Source organism: Zonotrichia albicollis, chromosome 20 (genome assembly GCF_047830755.1).
Source record: "Zonotrichia albicollis isolate bZonAlb1 chromosome 20, bZonAlb1.hap1, whole genome shotgun sequence".
Classification (NCBI taxonomy): Eukaryota; Metazoa; Chordata; class Aves; order Passeriformes; family Passerellidae; genus Zonotrichia; species Zonotrichia albicollis.
Window position 1 is genome coordinate 11756697 of NC_133838.1, and position 19257 is coordinate 11775953.

At 53.8% G+C, this 19257-nt stretch overlaps 1 protein-coding gene across 1 annotated transcript in view; it reads right to left on the bottom strand.

Annotated features, from left to right (window-relative positions):
* Window positions 1-6008: 6008 nt before the first annotated feature.
* RUNX3 (RUNX family transcription factor 3) overlaps window positions 6009-19257 on the bottom strand; it is a 36138-nt gene continuing 22889 nt past the window's right edge. Inside the window, exon 5 of the mRNA XM_074555953.1 lies at window positions 6009-9377. Within this exon, the coding sequence (XP_074412054.1) occupies window positions 8854-9377 (524 nt within the window). The 3' untranslated portion in view covers window positions 6009-8853. The remainder of the gene's footprint in view (window positions 9378-19257) is intronic.

Here is a 19257-nt window from a genome sequence, read left to right on the forward strand (position 1 = left end):
ATTCCTGCAGCGTTTTCCACCCATTTCTTTTCCCCCCACGTGGCTTATCTCCTCTGGTTCCAAAGCCACAAGAAAATATCATCACATTTTTAAACCGAAACCTCGAGGTAAATAAAGGAAAGGGTTTGGATCTGCCTCCAGCCCTCGCCACTTCTATCAGGCAGAAAAGCGCCGGCGCAGCTCCCGCCGATATAAGATAGAAAGGTGGAGAACATTTTTGAAATGTTCTGAAAACATTCCATCATCTATAGGAATCAAAGCCCCATTGAAAGCTACAGAACCCCTCACATTCGAGGGTTTTAATGAAAACCAAATTTTTTTTCAGGCCCTGTGTTTTTCTTTGCGAGGATTTCCAGGGGAATACAAGTGGAGCAGGGGGCGGACGTGGGGACTTGGCTGGAGTTTCTCCTGCCCCAATAGGGCTTTCACTGTGGGGCTTTTAAAAAATGGTTTAAAGATAATATGGCCTCGTATTTTTGGACTTGTCAAAGTGCTCCGGATCAGCGCTGGGTTATTTTCCACTGGAAAATAAATGGTGGAGCAAGGGCAGGAGGGGAGCTGGGGGTCTTGGGTGCCTGCCATGAGAGGAGGGCTCCCGAGGTCGGGCTGCCAGGCTGTGGGCAGGAAAGCAAAGACCAAATTCTGGCCTTCATCTTTAATGGTGTGGAGCTGGGCAAACCTCCTGCCTTCCGTGGCAGGGAAAAACATCCCCTGAGCTGTGAACTGCCCGGGCCTGGGGCGGAAACCTCTGCCCACCCTCCTCGGAAAGCAGCAGGGGTTGTGTCCCCGTGAAAACACCCAGCATAAAACCCCAGCTGCTCTGGGTCAGCTGAAAGGCTGCTGGTAACAAACATCTCCTCGGTTTGGGTTCGTTTTTCCCATTCCTTTTAGTCTATCCCCACATGGAAGTGTGGCCATGAGGAACAGATGAGGATGAGGATGGGGAGATGAGATCCCCACCAGCCCCATCCTCATCCCACAAGGATTTCCCTCTGCTCTTTCCCTTTAGCCACCAGTGCCCCAAACCCCCTTGGGTACCTCCATGCCCGGAGGGGTCCCTGGTGGGGCTCAGTGAAGTTCTGTGTCCCACCCAGGCAGGGCAGGGTGCTGGACCACACAGGTCAGCACAAGGCAGGGGTGCAGGGAGCCCCAAAACCACCCAGTGAGAGTTGGGGTGGCCTGGGGACCCCCAAGATTCGCAGGAACATTTAATCCCCTCATTAACATCCCCCATTAGAACAATCCATTCTTTCACTCCGGCTTAAACACCCAACTTTTCTTTACAGCTCATTTCATTTATGACTGAGAAATGAAATTACTGTATCGATTTCATGGCAGGCAGCAAAAAAACCCTGGGTGTTCCCTGCCGTAATAAACCCACCGGCTGCAAAGACAAACAGCAAAACCTGCCAAGGAAGGGGTCTGGGCTGCAGCCACCCTGGGGACACACCGGGAATGGCACTGGGGACACACCGGGGACACACCAGGAGCAGCACCTCTGGGAGTGCCCTCCGCAGCCAAACCCAGCTCTGCTGTGTTATTTTCCTGCCCGAATTAAAACCCTCCCTGTGTACTTTTGCAGGGACCCGGGGGCTTTGCAAATCACTCAGATGGAAAGGAAATACTGCTCCTGGTAGTGCTGGTGTGAAATATCCCTCCTGGAGCGCCGCCAGAGCCCGGCCGGGGCTGGGGAAGGGGGTCCTGGTGTCTCTGCAGGGGAAATGCTGAGTGTCCATGCGTTGATGGAGACCTCGAGCTGATCCTTGGCCACCCACCCCATTGGCATTGGGGTGTGGGTGCTCACAGGGCCGGGATTTGGGTGCTCACAGGGCCTGAATTTGGGTGTTCACAGGGCCGGGATTTGGGTACTCACAGGGCCTGAATTTGGGTGCTCACAGGGCCAAGATTTGGGTGTTCACAGAGCCTGAATTTGGGTATTCACAGAGCCTGAATTTGGGTACTCACAGGGCCTGAATTTGGGTGCTCACAGGGCCTGAATTTGGGTGCTCACAGGGCCGGGATTTGGGAGCTCACAGGGCCTGAATTTGGGTGCTCACAGGGCCAAGATTTGGATGCTCACAGAGCCTGAATTTGGGTATTCACAGAGCCTGAATTTGGGTGTTCACAGGGCCGGGATTTGGATGCTCACAGGGCCGGGATTTGGGTGAATACAGAGCCTGAATTTGGGTGATCCAGCCCCAAAATGTGCCCGCTGTTTCCTTTCTCTCCTGCTCTGCTGCACGGTGGTGCATTGGGCAGGATCTCAGGGCATCACCCACTGCTCCCAGTGCTCTCCTCATGCCCCCGTACCGTCCCAGGGATGGTTTGGTTACCCAGCCAAGACACCAGCAGCTTTTCCAGCCCCATCAGGCTCAAGGCACACTGTGCTGCCTTGCTGGGAGCGCAGGGAACATCACCAACAACCGCAGCAGCCCCGCCCGACCCTCGGGGAGCGGCGCATCCCGAGGGGGAGCTGAGCATCCCGGGGGGAGCGGCCGGCCGGGGGTGCCCGGGTGGGGCCGGTGGGTGCTGCAGGGAGCCGTGGGTGCTGCAGGGAGCTGTGGGTGCCGCGGTGCCTCCGGGAGGCTCCAGGAGCGTCCCCCGCCACGGGACCTGCCCGATCACGCGTGAGCCCGGCCCACGCAGCAGGTGCCGGCCCGGGGCGCTCACCTGGGGATGCTCACCTGGGGGATGCTCACCTGGGGACGGCCCCGCGCACTCACACGCGGGACGCGGCCCCGGCTCCCCTGCCCGCCCGTCCCGCCCTAATTAGAGCCGGCTATCGGCCGATCTAACGCGATCCCCGGGTTAATGAGGCCTCGCTGCGCTCCCCGCGCTTTGAAGTGGGGCTGCTGCTGTCTGACAGCGGCGGGATCCCGGCGCTGCGTCGCTTAACAGCGTTTGTAGCCTCTGTGGGCTAAGCCAAGAATAAAGACTCACATGAGCCTATTTTAATTTAAACTCTTCTGATCTCCCGGCCCAGCCCAGCCTCTGCACAAGAAAACAGCTTCCCTGCATCCCCGGCTGCTGCTGGCAGGAATTAACAGTTACACGGAGGCCTTGCTTTGCATGGACTGAATAAAAATGAAATGTGTGATTAAATCACAGAACAGCACACGAGGTGCCTGCTGAGGCTTTCAAGATGTGGTTTTTGGGGCTGCCAGCACCGGGATGCAGGTTCAGGTGCCATCAGGAGGGGACATGGCCCTGCTTGGTGGCACCTCTGATGTGGTTCAGGGCTGGAAGGTGGTGCCAGGATGAGCTGAAGCTGGGGAGAAAGAGCTCCCTGAAAAACGAAACATCCTGAACAAAACAGCTGCTATGATCTTGGGACAATGTTTTCATTGGGTTGGTTTTGTGTTGCAGCAAACTGGAGAAATTCTGAGTTAGCAGGAATGAAGAATTGGGGTTTTTTTATGGATTTATACTTTGGGCACTGGACCAGCCCTCCGCCCCCTGCTCCTCTGCCAGCTCTCATTGTCCCCCACCCAGCACTGGAGGAGCTGGGGGTCTCAGCCTGCAGATCCAGGCCTGGCCATGGATTTGCCCTTTGTGGATCCTGGCTAACAGCTCCTGCTCTTTCCAAGCCCTGGGAATGGCACTGGTCACCTCCCAGGAGCAGGAAGGGGACAGAGCCCAGCGAGCCCAGGCCGAGGGGGCAGCGAGATTTAAAGAGAGGTAAAAAGTCTCCTCTTTGTGCCAGCCTGGAAATTAAATGGAGGGGGAAAAACCCTCCCCAACCGCTCCTCTATATAAAATCCATGTATATAAATGTATATAAATATATCTCTCCCCCAAGGCGCGAGGTCCCGCTGAGTAAGTGGATGTGAATGACGTGTAACCCAACACTTGCCCAGACACCCTAATGAATTTTCCATGTTTTCCATCATTTAGCTTCTAAATAGGCAGCATTCACAAAAACACCCACGCCAGCCCCACAAACCCCCCGTCCTTTCCAGCAGGAAGGCCCTGCAGGAGGATTAACCCCCATGGATGCCCACGAAGGTGATGCCAGAGGGGGAACCTCGCTCTGCTCCACCTGGGTGCCCACAGGGTGATTTTTTACAGGTGTAAGGGGGTCCCTGGGGGTGCTGGATGGGTGCTCTGCACCTCTCAGGGCCATCTGGTTCCATTTCAGAGGAACAGGGTTTCATTCCTGTTTCAGAGGAGCAGAATTGGGCCTTAATGATGCTGATTGCTCGTTTGGGCATGGTTCATTAAGGGTTTGATGTGGGCGAGGCAAGAGCCAGGATCCTTCCCCTATATCCTGTGTAGTCTCAGCATTTGTGCAAGTTAAAAGATTATTTACCAAGGCAGTTTGGACACAACAGAGTCATTAAAACAGAGGCTGGGCTTTGGAGTTTGGGCTGGAATGAGAATAAAACAAGCTTTTTGCTGAGACCTTTGTTAGCTCTGATCTCAAAGGAAATAGTCTTCATTTTTCCTAGGAGATTTTTTAGCCCAAACTCCATGCAATTTAATATCTGAATGCTCAAAAAATAGCTTTTCAAGCTCCAGCTATTTTTTCCCTTTTTCTGTTTTCTGTTGCAAGAGAAAATCCAAACATTCCTGCTCTGACTGCCCCACGCTGTTGCTTCCAGCCCTGTTTTTCAGCTTCCCCCTGGAATACAGGGATCCCTCAGGTATTTGGGAGCCTTTGGGAGAGGCTGATGTACCCCACAACCCCACACTGCTGTGCTGGGGTCCAGCTCTCCCATTTAAATTAAACTGGGGCAAAACCTGTGCAGAAGCAGGATGCAGCAGGAGCGCATTGGATGCTGTGCAGGGTAGGTGGCCTGGGTAAAAATATCCCCAGTATAAAAACATCAGCCTTATAAAAATATCACCCATGGAATAACACAAATAATTATAATGCCCATATAAAAATAATGCCCATATAAAAATCACAGCCCTCTGGCTCTCAGGTGCTGGGCACACTTAACACCATCAGCTCTCTGGGCCTCCCATCAGGATTTTAGTGCTGCTGTCCCCGACACATCCTCATCCCCTCCACGGGCACCTGCACCAAACCCACTTGAACCCCATGGATTTCATGTCAGTACAATGAGACCCTTTTTATTTGGCCTCTTTTTTCCCCTCTTTCTTTCTCCTTCTCTTTTCCCACTGCAGCTCTGTCCGAGGCAGCGAGAAAAGCACGGATCCGTTTGGAACAGAAAGTTCCTGTAAATAACAGCTACACCTCGGGGTGTTTCCTCTCCCAGTAGCTGTGGAGAAAAGGCAGCTCACTCTCGGGTTTTCCTTGGAACATATTCCCGCTGGCCAGGGCTGCGGAGCTGGGTACGAGCATTTCTTGTGGTTTGGTTTGGGCTTTTCCTAATTTTTTTTCTTTTTTTTTTTTTCCCCCCCTCTTTCCACGCTCACGGAGATGCTGCGGAGGGGAGGCAGAGCTTTGGGAACGGCCCCACTCTCCTGCCCCGGGCTCATGAATAATTCTGGCGCTGAGTTCCCCGGCTCCTCGGGACCCGCAGCGCCTTGGCATCGGATCCTGTTGTGGGCTGGGATTTTTTCATTTTTGCCTTTCAGCTGTCGTTTGGGCTCTGGAGGCGAGCGCTGAGTGCTGAGGGGTCTGGGCTCGCCCCGCTCGGGGATTTGGGTCCTGCTGGGTTGGTGCGGGGTTTTTGCGGCTGGGACGGCGCTGACAGGAGGAGGGCGGGAGGCGATGCAGGGCTGGCACACAGCTGGGCTGGCACACAGCTGGGCTGGCACACAGCGATCACCCTGCCAGGGCTGCCCGCGGGCACGGACAGCGCTCCACATCCCTTTAAATGGGAGAGCTTTAAATGGGTTTTCAGCGAGCTCAGGTCCTCCCACCCCATCCCACCCTGCCTGCCCACCGTTGTGGTGCCAAACTGCCGCCAACAGCACCGGAGCTGGTAGCGGGATGCTCTGAACGAGCCGAAAATCAGAGCCTGGAGAAAGAGCGGCGTGAGGATGAGGAGCCCGCCCTGCCCCGGCGAGAAGTGAGAGGCGGAGGCGGCGGGGCCACTGCAACCATCGTTTATTGATCCACATGGCATTGACAGCATTACAGGACGGCCCGAGCCACGGCCACGGCCCGCGGAGCAGAAATGACCCATCCCAGAAAAGCAGAACCGTGCCCGAGCCGGGGCTCTGTCCCCACGCCGGCCCCGCCGCTCTCAGGGCACCCAGAGCCGGGAGGCTCCTCCAGCCGCGGCTTCCCCGCTGGCTTCTCCAGGAGCAGACCCTCCTCTTCCTCTTCCTCTGCCCTCCCACCTCCCCCCTCCCCAGTGACAAGTGCTACAGGTTAAAAATCGGGCTACATATTAAATATAGGGCATTACCTTCAAGTAGGGCTGGGGTTTTACACAAATAACCACATTTTTTTTTTTGGTATCACTAGCATTTTGTTTAATGTCCGTCGTAAGACACCATTAAAAAACCCAACAATTTTAGCCTTCTTTATCTACAAAGATCTCTGATCTCATCTCCTTAGTCTGGTGATCTTTTACCCTGCACATACAAGTATTAGAAGCATTATTAAGAATCGTATCCTTCAACACATTTAAGAATTATATTATTATAACAAATAAGACCAAAAATTAGATTTTATAGTTAAATATTCTGTGAGCCAGACAAAGGGGCTTTACTGTACAAGCGATTGTGCATTCTTTTTTTTTTTAAAAAAAGCAAATTATAGTGCAAAGCAAAAAACATTGGCCTGTCTCATGACCATTTGCATACAACAGAGGTGCATCTATTTACACCTTCACATGACAATATGTCATAAAACAACATCGTTGCCATTCACTTTATTATTTTCTCTTTTAAAACTCACTACCAACAGTCTTAAATTAACCTACAACTACGAATGCCTTGTTTCCTTTGTGCTTTCAACCAGTGGGACGGGATGACAAATGCAAAAAGGCATCAAAACACAGGCTGCCCTGTCCAGCTCCAGAGCTGGCGAGCGCCGGCGCTAAGGCAAGTGGAGGTTGCAGTTTTGCTGGGGTAAGGCTTAAAAAAAATTATTATTATTATCATCATCATTATGATTATTATTGAAAAGAGTTGTTCTTCGTTGCTTGTGGAGCTCTGAGTGGTCATGGCAGCTCTCCAGGGCAGGCAGGATGTGCTGCTCCAGCCTGGCCGTGGTAGTGCAATTGCAGCGCTCTGTGCTGAGGGTGACCGGCTGCCAGCTGGGAGCTGGGGACAGGTGACAAGGCTGGGACGCTGTGGCTGAGGCACAGGGGCCAGGAGGGCAGCTCTGGGCCTTCGGTTTGCTTGTGTTTATGGGAGGAGTGGAGGAAGAAAGGCGCGGTTACTGGTGGCACTGGGGCTGTCCCCTGGCTGCGGGCAGGGCTCTGCATGGCACTGGGTACTGAAGTTATGGATCCCCAGGAATCTGTCTGCACGAAGAATCCTGAATCCAGCCCCAATTCTCATGCCAGCAGAGGGCACAGGTGGCCTGCAGGAGGTGACAAACCTTGTGCCAAGCCCTGAGCTGGCCTTGGAGGAGCCCACAGCCACCTCCCAGCATGGCCCTGCTTGGCTGCAATCTCTGTGGTGCCAGCCCTGAGGGTGTGTGGTGCTTGGCAGACCTGGATCCTGCAAATGCCACCTTGAGTGCCCCCGCTTCAGCTTATTCCTCTACAGCAAGATCCCCGTGCTGGGGTCACCTGGGGAAGGACAGGAGGGTGAGGGCATGGAAAAGGCTGCACAGCATCAATTCACAACATTCCCACCACCAGGAGTAGAAACTGCTCCTTTCTGCAGATCGCAGAGCTTTCAGGATGAATTGACACATGTGAGTCAAAATAAAAAATTGTGTAATCCTCTCTGGGTGAGAACATGGGAAAGGACCAGAACAGAATTAGAATGCTTTGCCACCAGCTGTGAGTGTTGCCACTCAGAGGGGACGGAAGGAACATGTGGAAAATGGTGGCAAGGCTGTGCCAAAGGCTCCTGAGCCCCCTGGAAGTGCATCTCAAATGTTTTAGATAGTCCTGAATGCTGCCTTCACTTCAGCCACCATCACTGAGGTTTGCTAAGGGGAGCAAAGAGCTGAACGGTGAGGTCAGGACAAGAGAGCAAACAAACAAAATAAAACATCTCCACAAAAAGTACATCTCATGTGTAAACATGGAGGAGGGGTCAGCCAGGCCCGGGGTCAGCCACGTTACTGATTGACAAACGACGACACTGACACCAAAATGAACAATACAACTTGTGTCGTCAACAAATAATAACAATAATCACATCACAGCTCTTGTTCACATGGCTGACTGAGCCCCAGAGCCCCTGGCTGTGCTGCAAACCCCACTGCTCTTTGGTGCTCAGGGACCCTTCACCAGCGGGGAGGGAAGGACAGGAAACAATGGGGATTTTTTCTTTTTTTCTCCTTTTTTTTAAAGCTAAGTTCGGTCCTCCTGCACTGGCAGAGAGATGGCTCGGATGACTCCCTGGTGTCTTCTCTTCTCTGAACCATTTTGCAGAGGAAGGGTGAGATTCTCCTCACTTCTGAATGCTTTGTGTGGGGAAGAGGTGCGAGTGAGATGAACGAGAAGTGTTCTGCAAGTACCAAACATCTGATTCCACACGTCCTTGGGGTTTTTTCCCTATGTACAATCCACATACCTAAAACATACGGAAGGAACCACATCAAGCGACACATTCAAGCCTCGTGGGTGTTCACCTTGAAATGTAACGAAGGTCTTGGTTGATCTTCGCTTGATGTTTGCATGCAGAGCATCCTTAACTTTGGGTTTGGAAGACTTTGGTTTAACTTTTCCCTTGGCATCACTTTGGTCGCTCCCAACAGGAGCCACGGCGGCTGATTGAGTTAAAGACACGGGTGTCCGGCCGAGCTCCTCCTCAGTAGGGTCTCCAGACGGACTCATCCATCCTGCCCGTGGTGCTCATGGTGGTGGGGGAATTGCTGTGGCTGCCGTCGGCGTCCACGCCGTCGCTCTGCGCGCCCAGGCTGGCGTTCATCAGGTTGTTGCCCGCCGAGGCGCTGGTGCAGGACGAGAGCATGCGGGTGGGCGAGCGCTCGCCTCCCGCCACCATGGAGAACTGGTAGGAGCCCGAGGACGTCCCGTAGTACAAGTGGTAGGGAGAGGGGTTGGCCTGGAAGGGCCCGCTCTGGTTCTGCGTGGAGCTGGGGTACGGGGGCGGCAGGTAGGTGTGGTGGAAGCGGGTGGTGGTGGGCATGCTGGTCATGCTGATGCCCCCGATGCCCGTGGCCGAGGGCGCGGCGGTGTAGGGGAAGGCGGCGGACATGGCGCCGGGGTAATGCATCCGCGGGTCGGAGAAGCGCGTCTCCGTCAGCGCCGGCAGCGTGGGGAAGGAGCGCTCGAACTGCCGCGGGTCCGAGAAGGGGCTCAGCTCTGACGTGCCTGCCGGGGTGCAGGGGGAGAGGGGTGGTTAGAGTGTGGATGCCACGGGACACAGAGAGAGAGAAATGGCGAGCGTTTCTCACAGCGGCTTGTGAGAAATTTTAGGGAGTTGGAAAGATGTGATAACTCGTTGAGTATAAACAATTTGCAGGTGGTGTTTTTCTACTTCGATTTTCTGTTCCTCTGAAGGACAGTGGGTGAGGAAGGTGTTTTTGTTAGCCAATAGATTAGAACCTATTGTACCACTCTATAAAAACCACACGGTTCTTTTGAATAGAGCCTTCTTTGCCTTTTCTACCATCCTGCCTCTCGCCTGTTCCTGCCTCAATCTCAGCACAAGAGCAACGTTAGAGCATTCCTAAGGAATCAGAAGGGAAAGCACCTCTTGGGTCTGCCAGGGAAAAGACTTGAGTGACTTAAATAAAAAACCCTAAACCCGTTTGTTTAAGTTGCTCCCATTTCCTGTCCTAAAATTTGTTGTTTCCTATCCAAGAAGGGACACGGCTAAGCTGACTTCTCTTAGGGGTCTATTCATCTCGGGCAGATTAAAGCAGCACGCCCCATAAACACAGAAAAAAGATGTTTAGCCATGACATCAGCTGTGTAGTAAATAAATGGAGGCAGGCCCCAGACGGCCGGGCCCTGGGATCATCCATCCCTGCTGTATACACACACACACACTCACACACACACACACGGAGACAGGCAGGAAAAGCTGGAGCCCAGACCAGCCTGCTAAGCCTTCTTGTGGGTGGCCTGTTTGTGCTGATACCATCAGGGGATGGAGCTGATAAACACACAGCTGAAAACTCCCAAGCCAGGAGCCCCTATATCCCTCTGCTCGAGTTCTCTGTGTATTTTTCTCCTTCCAAGAGGATAAAGAGAGTGAGAAATTCAGGCTCTCTGCTGGGGGAAGGGAGACTCAGGGCAGTGGGAATGTTCCTCAGCTCCATTGGATGATGGAGCCCCCCACGCCTTTTCCTGGAGGTCTAAACCCAAAGGGGGTCTCAGCCAGCTTGGAACTGGAAAAGGGCCTTGGCTTGGGATCCCGTCCTCCTGCAGGAAGCCCAGGTTAGAAGTGGGAACCCACAGCAGAAGCTCCTTTGAGGAGCTGGAGCCATTCCTGTGGCTGTCTCAGCTGTCCCAAGGCTGAGACAGAGCCCAGGAACCTCTGGCCTTGGTGCATTAAAGCGGAGAGAAATGAGGTTTGCTCTCCAAGGAAAGTGTCATTCAGACCTCCTCTATTTTCCTCTTGTCAAAAGCAAGGCCTTTCTCCTTTGCTAGTGGGACACCATCCAGCCTCAAAATTGACTTCTTTTGGTTGCATCAGCTGGATTTTGTATCCCTCAGAGCAAGAGAATGTGAGGTGAGTATGCTAAACAGGCCTGTTGGTTTTGGAAATGCATATACATACAAACACACATCCAGAGGATTGTGTGGCTGCTCTGTATGCACAGGGACGTGTGTTTTAGATCTATTTATTACAATGAAGCATTTTTAACTTCTCAGGGCTGGCGTTCCAGGCCCCAAAGCGTTTCCCCAGGAGAAAACTCTTGATTTAATCCCTTCCAGCTACCGAGTGACACGGGCACGCTCCGGAGGAGCAGGTATGGAGGGGATTTGATGTGAACCTCCTTTCTGATCCCAGGTGAGTCCTTCAGCCGTGGAAGGAGAAGGGGAGGATCCTCCCTCCCTCGCCTGCAGCCCTTTTGCGGGCGCCCAGCAGCGCCTGCCTTCCCACGCAGGCTCCACGGAGGGGAAAGGCGGGGGAGCACCTGGTTTGTGAACGTGGCTGTGGCTTTGGGGCGAGATAAGAGAGGAGCAGAGCTCAAAGCTGTCCCGAACCACACTGCTCTGCACACACCCGGCGTTGGAAAGCGCCCGTGGAAGCGGCAGCCCGGCCACAGGGCCGACCCTGCTCCGCGCTGGGCTGGCTGGAAAAGCACAGCGGTGGGAAAAGCGCTCCCAGCCCGATTTCACAGCCCAGCAGGGACTCATCCCAAAGCCGTGCTGCAGCCACAGCGGCTGCCAGGCACTGAGGTTTGAGGGAGCTGAGGTTTGGAGACCAGCTCTGCGAGAAGCAGCCTGACCGCAGCCCCGTGGCGGTAGCAATCCAGCAGCATCACGGCTTGAGACAGGACCGTGGGGCAGAAATCCTGCCTGCACCTGGACTGGAAAGAAAAAGTGCTGTCTTCTGAATGCCTTCCCTCAAACTCAGCAGCCCTGCACTGAGAAAAAGCAGCCTCCAAATCCCTCTCAACCCCCAAAACACTCAGGTTGCCACTCGCTGCCTTCCCAGATGACAATCGCTCAGACCGCGCTCCTTCATTACTTTTCACAGCTCCATAAATAATATTCCATAAAACGCAAATCAAAATCAAACCTGAGCGCTCAGGGCACATTTCCTTTTTCCTCTATAACTCACTCAAAGAGGGGTTTTTTTAGAGGCTACATTTTATTGGCCTGAATGTGCACCGTTTGGCAGTGGGTCCCTGCTACTAATTTGGACGTAAGAGTGTTAATTATGGGCTCTGTGTGTGATGGGCAAGGCACAGCGAGGCTGTAGGGAGCTCTGCCAGGCTCTGAACCCCCAGAGCACTCTGCAGGGCTGTGATCTGCGAATTTTGATCCTTCAAAAAGCAAATCTCTCAGCGCGAACCCCTCAAACGGAACCCACGCCCAGCAGAGCCATGAGGCATCCGAGCAGTTGTGACCAGCTTGCTTTGATCCTCGCCAGCCTTGGGCTCTAAGTCTGGCCCAGAATAAAGCTCCAGCTTTCCCTGACCGGAAGAGCTCTCAGTTTTTCCCTGAGGCTACAAATAAACCCCCAAACCACTCTAAAAACAAAACCGCGGCGGCCCGGTCCGAGCAGGGCCCGCCTGAGGGGGCCGCGGCCGCGCCGCCAGCAGGGGGCGCCCGCCGGGCCGCGGGAGGAGGCGGGAAAGAGGCGGGAAGGAGGCGGCCGCCAGAGGGGGCCGGGGCCTCGCCATCGCCTCAGGGCCGGCGGCTCAGGGATGCTGCTGTGTCCTGTGAGCTTCACCTCGGGGCTGCCCATCTCTCATGTGTGCTTCACCTCAGGGCTTCCCTCCATCCCATGGCCTTCAGCTTAGGGCTTCCCTCCATCCCATCTCCTTCAGCTCAGGGCTTCCCTCTATCCCATCTCCTTCACCTCAGGGCTTCCCTCAGTCCCATCTCCTTCACCTCAGGGCTTCCCTCCATCCCATGTCCTTCACCTCAGGGCTTCCCTCCATCCCATGGGCTTCACTTCAGGGCTTCCCTCCATCCCATATCCTTCAGCTCAGGGCTTCCCTCTATCCCATCTCCTTCACCTCAGGGCTTCCCTCCATCCCATCTCCTTCAGCTCAGGGCAGCCCCTCTGTTCAGTCTCCTTCACCTCAGTATTTCCCCTCCATCTTGATCCTTTCCCCAGAGGTGCACCTCTGTCCCTTCGCATCACAACTGTCTCTCCAGTTCAGCATCCTCACCTCAGCACCCTCTCCATCCTGGCTCCATCACCTCAGGGTTTTTCCTCCATCCCATCTCCTTCATCTCAGGGTTTCCCCTCCATCTTGGTCATCACCTCAGGGCTGCCCCTGCATCCCATCTCTTTGACCTCACAACTGTCCCTCCACCTCAGCACTGCCCCTTCCATCTTGGTCCTCGCCTCAAGGTTTCCTCTCCATCCCATCTCCTCCACTTCAGGGCTGCCCCTCCATCCCGGCTGCCCCAGATCGGAGCCACACGGCCCCAGCGCCTGCCCTGCACGCGAGGAAATCTCCACTGAAACAACCCCAGCGAGATCCAATTAAAACATGGCCATTAACACCATCAATAACCACCTAACTCAGCAGCAAGGACCCTCTGCCACAGCCAGGATCAAACAGCAACCTGGAGCAAGAAGCTGCTGAGCAAAGCCAGGGAACAAGGAGTGGGTGAAGCTGCATCCTTGGACCTCGCATTCCCTTTGGAATCCCAGCTCAAAATGGGCTTAAAAAACCCCTTCTTGCTGTGCCCTTCCCTAGCACACATCACACACATCTGCTCCGTAGTGCTGCCTCCGAGGATTTACTACGGTTTTCCCTCGCTTACTCGCCGTCCAGCCCCCATTTGCTTTTTTGGACCCTGGCAATCCGAGCTTGAGTACTTCAGTTGTCCAGTTGCCAATCAAAATATTTGAAGGAAATGTTTATTTTCTTCTCGAAATCACACCAGCTGCTGCACTAACTGAATAAGCCCATTTAGCTGTAAGAATTTAACCATTGTAAGAGTGAATTGAGTCCCCCAACTACTCCAAAATCTGACCCAATCTATCAGCGGAAATGTCAATGTTTTGGATGGGAGTTTGGGGAAGTGTGGAATGTGTATTAAATAAAAGCCATGTAAAGGTCAAAGCCCTGATTAGTAATGCCACTGTCTCCTCCTTAGGGCTGAGCTGCCCCGGGGACCGCAGAGGCCGGGACACACCCCATGATTTAATTGTGCAGCTGCAATTTGCACCTTTTGAGGACCCCCAAGTCCCCCCTGCATGAGGGGCCAGATAGAAACATGCTTTGAAAGCTGCTCAGCCCCTTTCCAGATAAAACAACAGCGCTGCAGTGACACAGCAGCTCTCTCTCTGCCTCAGAGACAATACGGGTCTTTCCTTGGGTGGGTGGCCAGGACATAAATGCAGAGAGACGCCCCTGATGGGTGCCAAACCTCAGCTGGGTCATGGTGGCGAGGGCTGGCCATGAGGTGGGAAGGGCTGGTTCGTGAGGCTGCCAACCACAGAGGTTTCTCTGGGTGTGTTCAGCCTCCTCCCTTCAGACCACGTTGGGTTTGGGAGCTGCCTTGGAGGGAGTGGAACTGGTCCCTGCACCCTGGCAGGGTCAGGGCTGGTGGATCTGCTCTGAGGTCCCTGAAAGCCTTTGAGATGAGGCAATGAGCCCTGCAGATGGTTTTAGGGATTGATGTGCATCCATCCCTGAGGAGCAGTGGGTGCTGCCACTACCTCCCAACCCAGGAGCACATCTGCTCTGCCTGCAGGGAAGAAAGGGCAGCAAAAGCAACATCAGGACCTCTTCATTGCTGCAATGGCACCCAGAAAACCAGCTCGCCCCGGGCACGTGGCAGCACAGCACTGATGAACAGCAGCATCATCACTATCAGATCATCTGGGGCCAGGCAGGGACGTGTGGAACCTGAGCAGCTCCTCAGCACCCCAGATACCACCTGGTCCCCACCTTAGAGATGTGGGGAGCACGTGGTGCCTGGTGAACCCAGTCAGCAATAAAGCTGAGCTCGTGTGGATATGTTACACAACAAATGCTCACAGTGTGTGAGACACACAGAGAATAAAGGGAATTTAAAGGGAACTTGATAGCCTGGCACTCTCTAAGTGTGTAGAATATAAAATATCATCAGCCTGGCCGTAGATCACTGTTCTAATCCTATGCATATGCGTGCCTTGTGAAATTGTCATGAAAAATCTACGCCAGAGGAAAAAGCCCTGCTTTCCTGTCTCACTGCACAATGATTGACGACAATGTAAACACTAATGATACTTTATGCTTCTGTATATAACACACCAGAATGTGTGTGACAGTGGGAACACACATTCCTGCTCTGGATATACCTTTGGCTGTTTTTTCTCTCCTCACTTCTGTCACACTTGGACCACCAGGCCATCTTTGAGCGTTTTTCTGATCTTTGTTCCTCTCCGCTTCTGACAATAACTCCGTGTGGGAGCAGGGAGAGGCAGGTGGGCCAGAGAAGGAGAGGATCTCCATGGGAAGGTGCCCGAGATGCATGTGATCTGTGAAGGCCCAGCTCATCTCTAGAGAAGGTGCCGCTCTCCTCCCCGCCCACGCATGCATGCACGCTCTCACGCCTCTGTCACGTATGTTAGCAAGTTCATTTGTTTCCAAGTCAGGGCCAACTAAAAAAGAAAACGGCCCCTTCCTCTCAGCCCACGTAAAACAGAGCAAAATATATTTTGGGGGAGGAGGGGAGGTGTTGAAAAAAAAAGGAGGGTGTGAACAGCATCCGTTGTTACACGCCCATGGAGCAGGGCTCTGTATCTGATAGAACCAGCTCACAAACTGGGTGCACGGACTTCCTCTGCAGTCTGAAAAAAAAATGCAAACCCCAAACCAAAACACAACAACACACAGGTCCTTATCACAGCATCGCCAGGCGCCACCTCAACACTGCCAAGCACGTTTGCTGCTCAGTTTTGTGACTGTCCCCGTGCACTCACACACGCGGGCCCAAACCCACCGTGCTGAGCAGCACAAACCCAGCCCCTGGGTCCTCTCCCACCCCAAATACGCTGGGCAGCAGCAGAGCAGGGAAAATCCCAGGTGTTCCCAGCTCAGTGGATCAGGCACCACATCTCAACCTCCTCTGCAAACCCTTCCAGATCCATTGGGATGCTCCAGTTCTCTGGACCCATCCTCCTGGGAAGGACCCTGCTCTTAATTCCAGCGTGGATTTATGCAGGACCAGTTCAGCCCCACGTCCTGTGCCTGCAGTGTCCTCCAGAGCTTACATTAGCTCCTCTGCCTCGCCGTGTTTACCCCCTCGATGTATTTACACGGAGCCATCGGCTCCGCTCCCCGCCTGCCCTTTGCTAGACTAAACAAGCCCAGCTCTCCCGGCTTCCGGCACAGCCTCGCTCATCCCGGAGCCCTGTGCCCGCATCCCCCTGCCCGGCGCATCCCGCCGAGCTAATGAATAACGGTGCTAATTGGAGCGGGTGGGTGGGCTGAGCGCTCCCCTCCGCCCTGCCCGCGCTTTGCTCTTTACCTGGATTCAAAGGGTATTAAAACAAATTAACAAGCCCTGACTACATAAAAGGAAGCTGCTGGATTTACAACCCAGCCTGCAGCTAGACCACCTTGCCTGCCGAGCAGGTTTGGGCCAGGCCACGGCTGCCATGGGAATCCCACTGCAGAGGGGTGATGGCACAGAGGGCACCAGCGGCCAGGAGAACAGCTGGGGGCTCCCCACCCCGCTCTGAGAATGGCACTGAGGATCCCAGCACTCTGGAAAATCCAGGATGGCCCCCTGAGGCAAATTCCGAGGGATTCCTCGCTGTTCTGTAGGGATGCAGCGCCCTGAGCTGTGGCTGGCGTTGGCCACATGTCCGTGGCACGAACGCAGCGGTCGCGGGTGCTTGGACTCTGTCCTGGGGGAATCTCCTGCCCAGCACTGCTCTGTGGTTCATCTGTGACAGTTCCATGCCAAATTCACTGGAGGGACATCACAAATGCAAAGGAGAGGAGCAGAAAAGCAGTTTAAAGATAGACACAGAAGCCTGAAAGCAGGCAGGAAACCCATCTCGAGCGTGTTCCTTCCTTTGAGGCTGAAGCTGAATCCCACAATATGTTTTCTTCCCACTAATGCTTGCCTAGCTTCCTTTGGAAACAATTTAGTCTCTGCCCGTGGTAGAACGTTTTTATCCATTAAGAAACGGATATTTTAAAGAAACCATAAGTCAATCTGGACAGGGATTAGGAAGCAGCAATTCAGTGTATTTGCTGGGCCCATAATTCAGGACTTAACCTCAGAGCAGCCACGTTGCATTTCGGAAACAATAGGGGCACTTGCTGCCCATGCCAAGAGGCTTCTTAAAAGTAATGTAATACTTTAAAAATGTATATTTAAAAAGAAAAAGAGAGAGAAAGACTTTATTTTAAAGGCATATGATGGAGCATTCTGCTGATGATAAAAATGTTGTGCTGGCCTGAAATAATGGATTGGGAATGAAGCTGAGTGAATTCCAGATCAGGGGACCTGAGACTTCACCAGTGAACACAGAGTCTCCCAAAAACCATTCTGCAGGCGCTAGGGCTAAGAGAGACTTGCAAAAAGATATCACATTTACTATCCTCCCTGTGAAATCAAGGGAGTTTGGCTTCTCTGGAGCAAAACCAGGAGTGTGCAGGGGGACATGAAGTGCATCAATCAAAACAGCTTGCTCCGGTACCAAGGAGATCCAATCTAAAATCCCTTTGCAATTGTCCTGGTGAGCACAACGCCCCTCCATGCTGCTGGACAAGGCACACAATTGCTTTTGAGTGGTTGAAGATGTTTCCACCACAGAACTCGGGCGTGGGCGGTCCTGCTCTGCTCTGCTCTGCTGGGAACAAAATGGTTCAGCCTGAGCCCCTGCTGAAACACAGGCAGGGGAGGACACAGAGAACACAGGGCTGCTCCTGGGGAGGACGTGTGCCTGTCACCAGCCCACCTCCCCTGAGCCAGGGGGCCCCGAGAAGCAGCTGAAGGCAGACAGCAAAAGTCCCTTTAACATCTTGCTTCACTTCTGAAAGCTACTTGATTTTTTTAAGCTAAAAGGCAAAACTGGACTGAAGCAGGCACGCAAGGCTCTGGCTTCGCGTGCCCCGTAATAAGGAACCATTTCAAGCCATCCTAATGACAGCTTGGTGTCTCGCTGTGGGGATGGCAGAGCTGGGATTGCAAACACTCACATTTTCCAGACCTCTCTGGAGAAGCATTGGGCCAAATCCTCAACTGAGGCTCTGCTCTGGGAAGCAGAGCTGGATGGTGATGGGGGTCTGCCTGCCTGACCTGCCCAGCACTGGGCCAGATTCTCATCACAGCTACAGGGGTGAACCCAGAGTTACCCTATTTACTCCCAGAACAGCACAAGAGGGAATGAGATCTGTTGTGTGCAGGGTTGCCAGTGTCCATCCCATTTGGAGACAGGCATGGGAAGGGATCAAGTCTCTGCCCATCTGAGTGGGGCAAGGCAAGGCCAGAGCCACTGAAACACCCTGGCAGTGGAGGGAGCAGGATCCCACCCGCTCGCTATCGGAGCCGCGCTCTCTCCTCCCACATTTCCTGGCATGCCCTTCAGAAACCATCGGCTTTCTCCTAGCAGGAGGGTTTTGGTTTGAGACCATCTAACCTCAGCATGATCATTTTACATGGGGGCTATTTATAACCTCCAGGGGCTGCTTTACTGAAAGCCTCTGCGAGTGGCTGAGGGCCAGACCCCACTCCCACTCCGCGCGGCGCCCTTGCCGTGATCTCCACCACAGCCACGGCTTTCCCTGCTCAGGAGGAGAGGTTGGAGCGGGCCAGAGCACACACATCTCCCAGGAACCCCAGTTCTCCCAGATAAACACTGTCTCCTGCCTGCCTAAAAACCCAAACTCCACATGCTGTGGAGGTGCTGGGATCCCCCCGCAGCGGCTGATGCTGTTCCTGAGCATCCCAGCTCCAGCCTGCTTTTGCCAGGAGCGGATTAGGAAGTTTATGCAAACTGCTTGGTCAGCAGAACAGGGAAGCCAAGCACCCCTGGCACATGAGCAGAGGGAGCTGGGCACTGCTGGAGGGAAAAACCTCCCTGTCCCCCTCTTAATCCCTGCACAGGGATGCTAAAAACATTAACCTTGGGAAGCACCCCATGGAAGATAGCGGGGGCCGGATGAACCCCAGCCTGCCCACGGCCCCTCCCTGCTGGTATCTCGTTCTGCTTCCCACTAATCGGCCTCTCCTGTGTGTTACCCAAGAACGTGCCAAGTCGTGAGAATTACAGGCCTGTTAACTCCCGTGTTGTTCTTGGCACGGGCCGGGCTCCACTTGCTCGGGTAAAAATTATGATCTTTGTGAATAAGCTGTGTGTGTGTGTGTGTGCGAGAGAAAGAGGGGTTTTAAAATGATGATTATGATTGGTCATAGCCAGAGCTGTGTCAAAAGGACAGGGCTGGGATGAAAATGACTGAGCTGCTCCTGCTCCCAGTTACGCTGGTAGGAACCCGCAGTCATTTTAAGACGGTTCCTCCGGCTCTGGACGAGGGAGCCAAGAGCAGAGCGTGCACAAACCGCCTTTTGCAGCATTCCTGGGACTTCGGATTCACTCCGCAGGAATGAT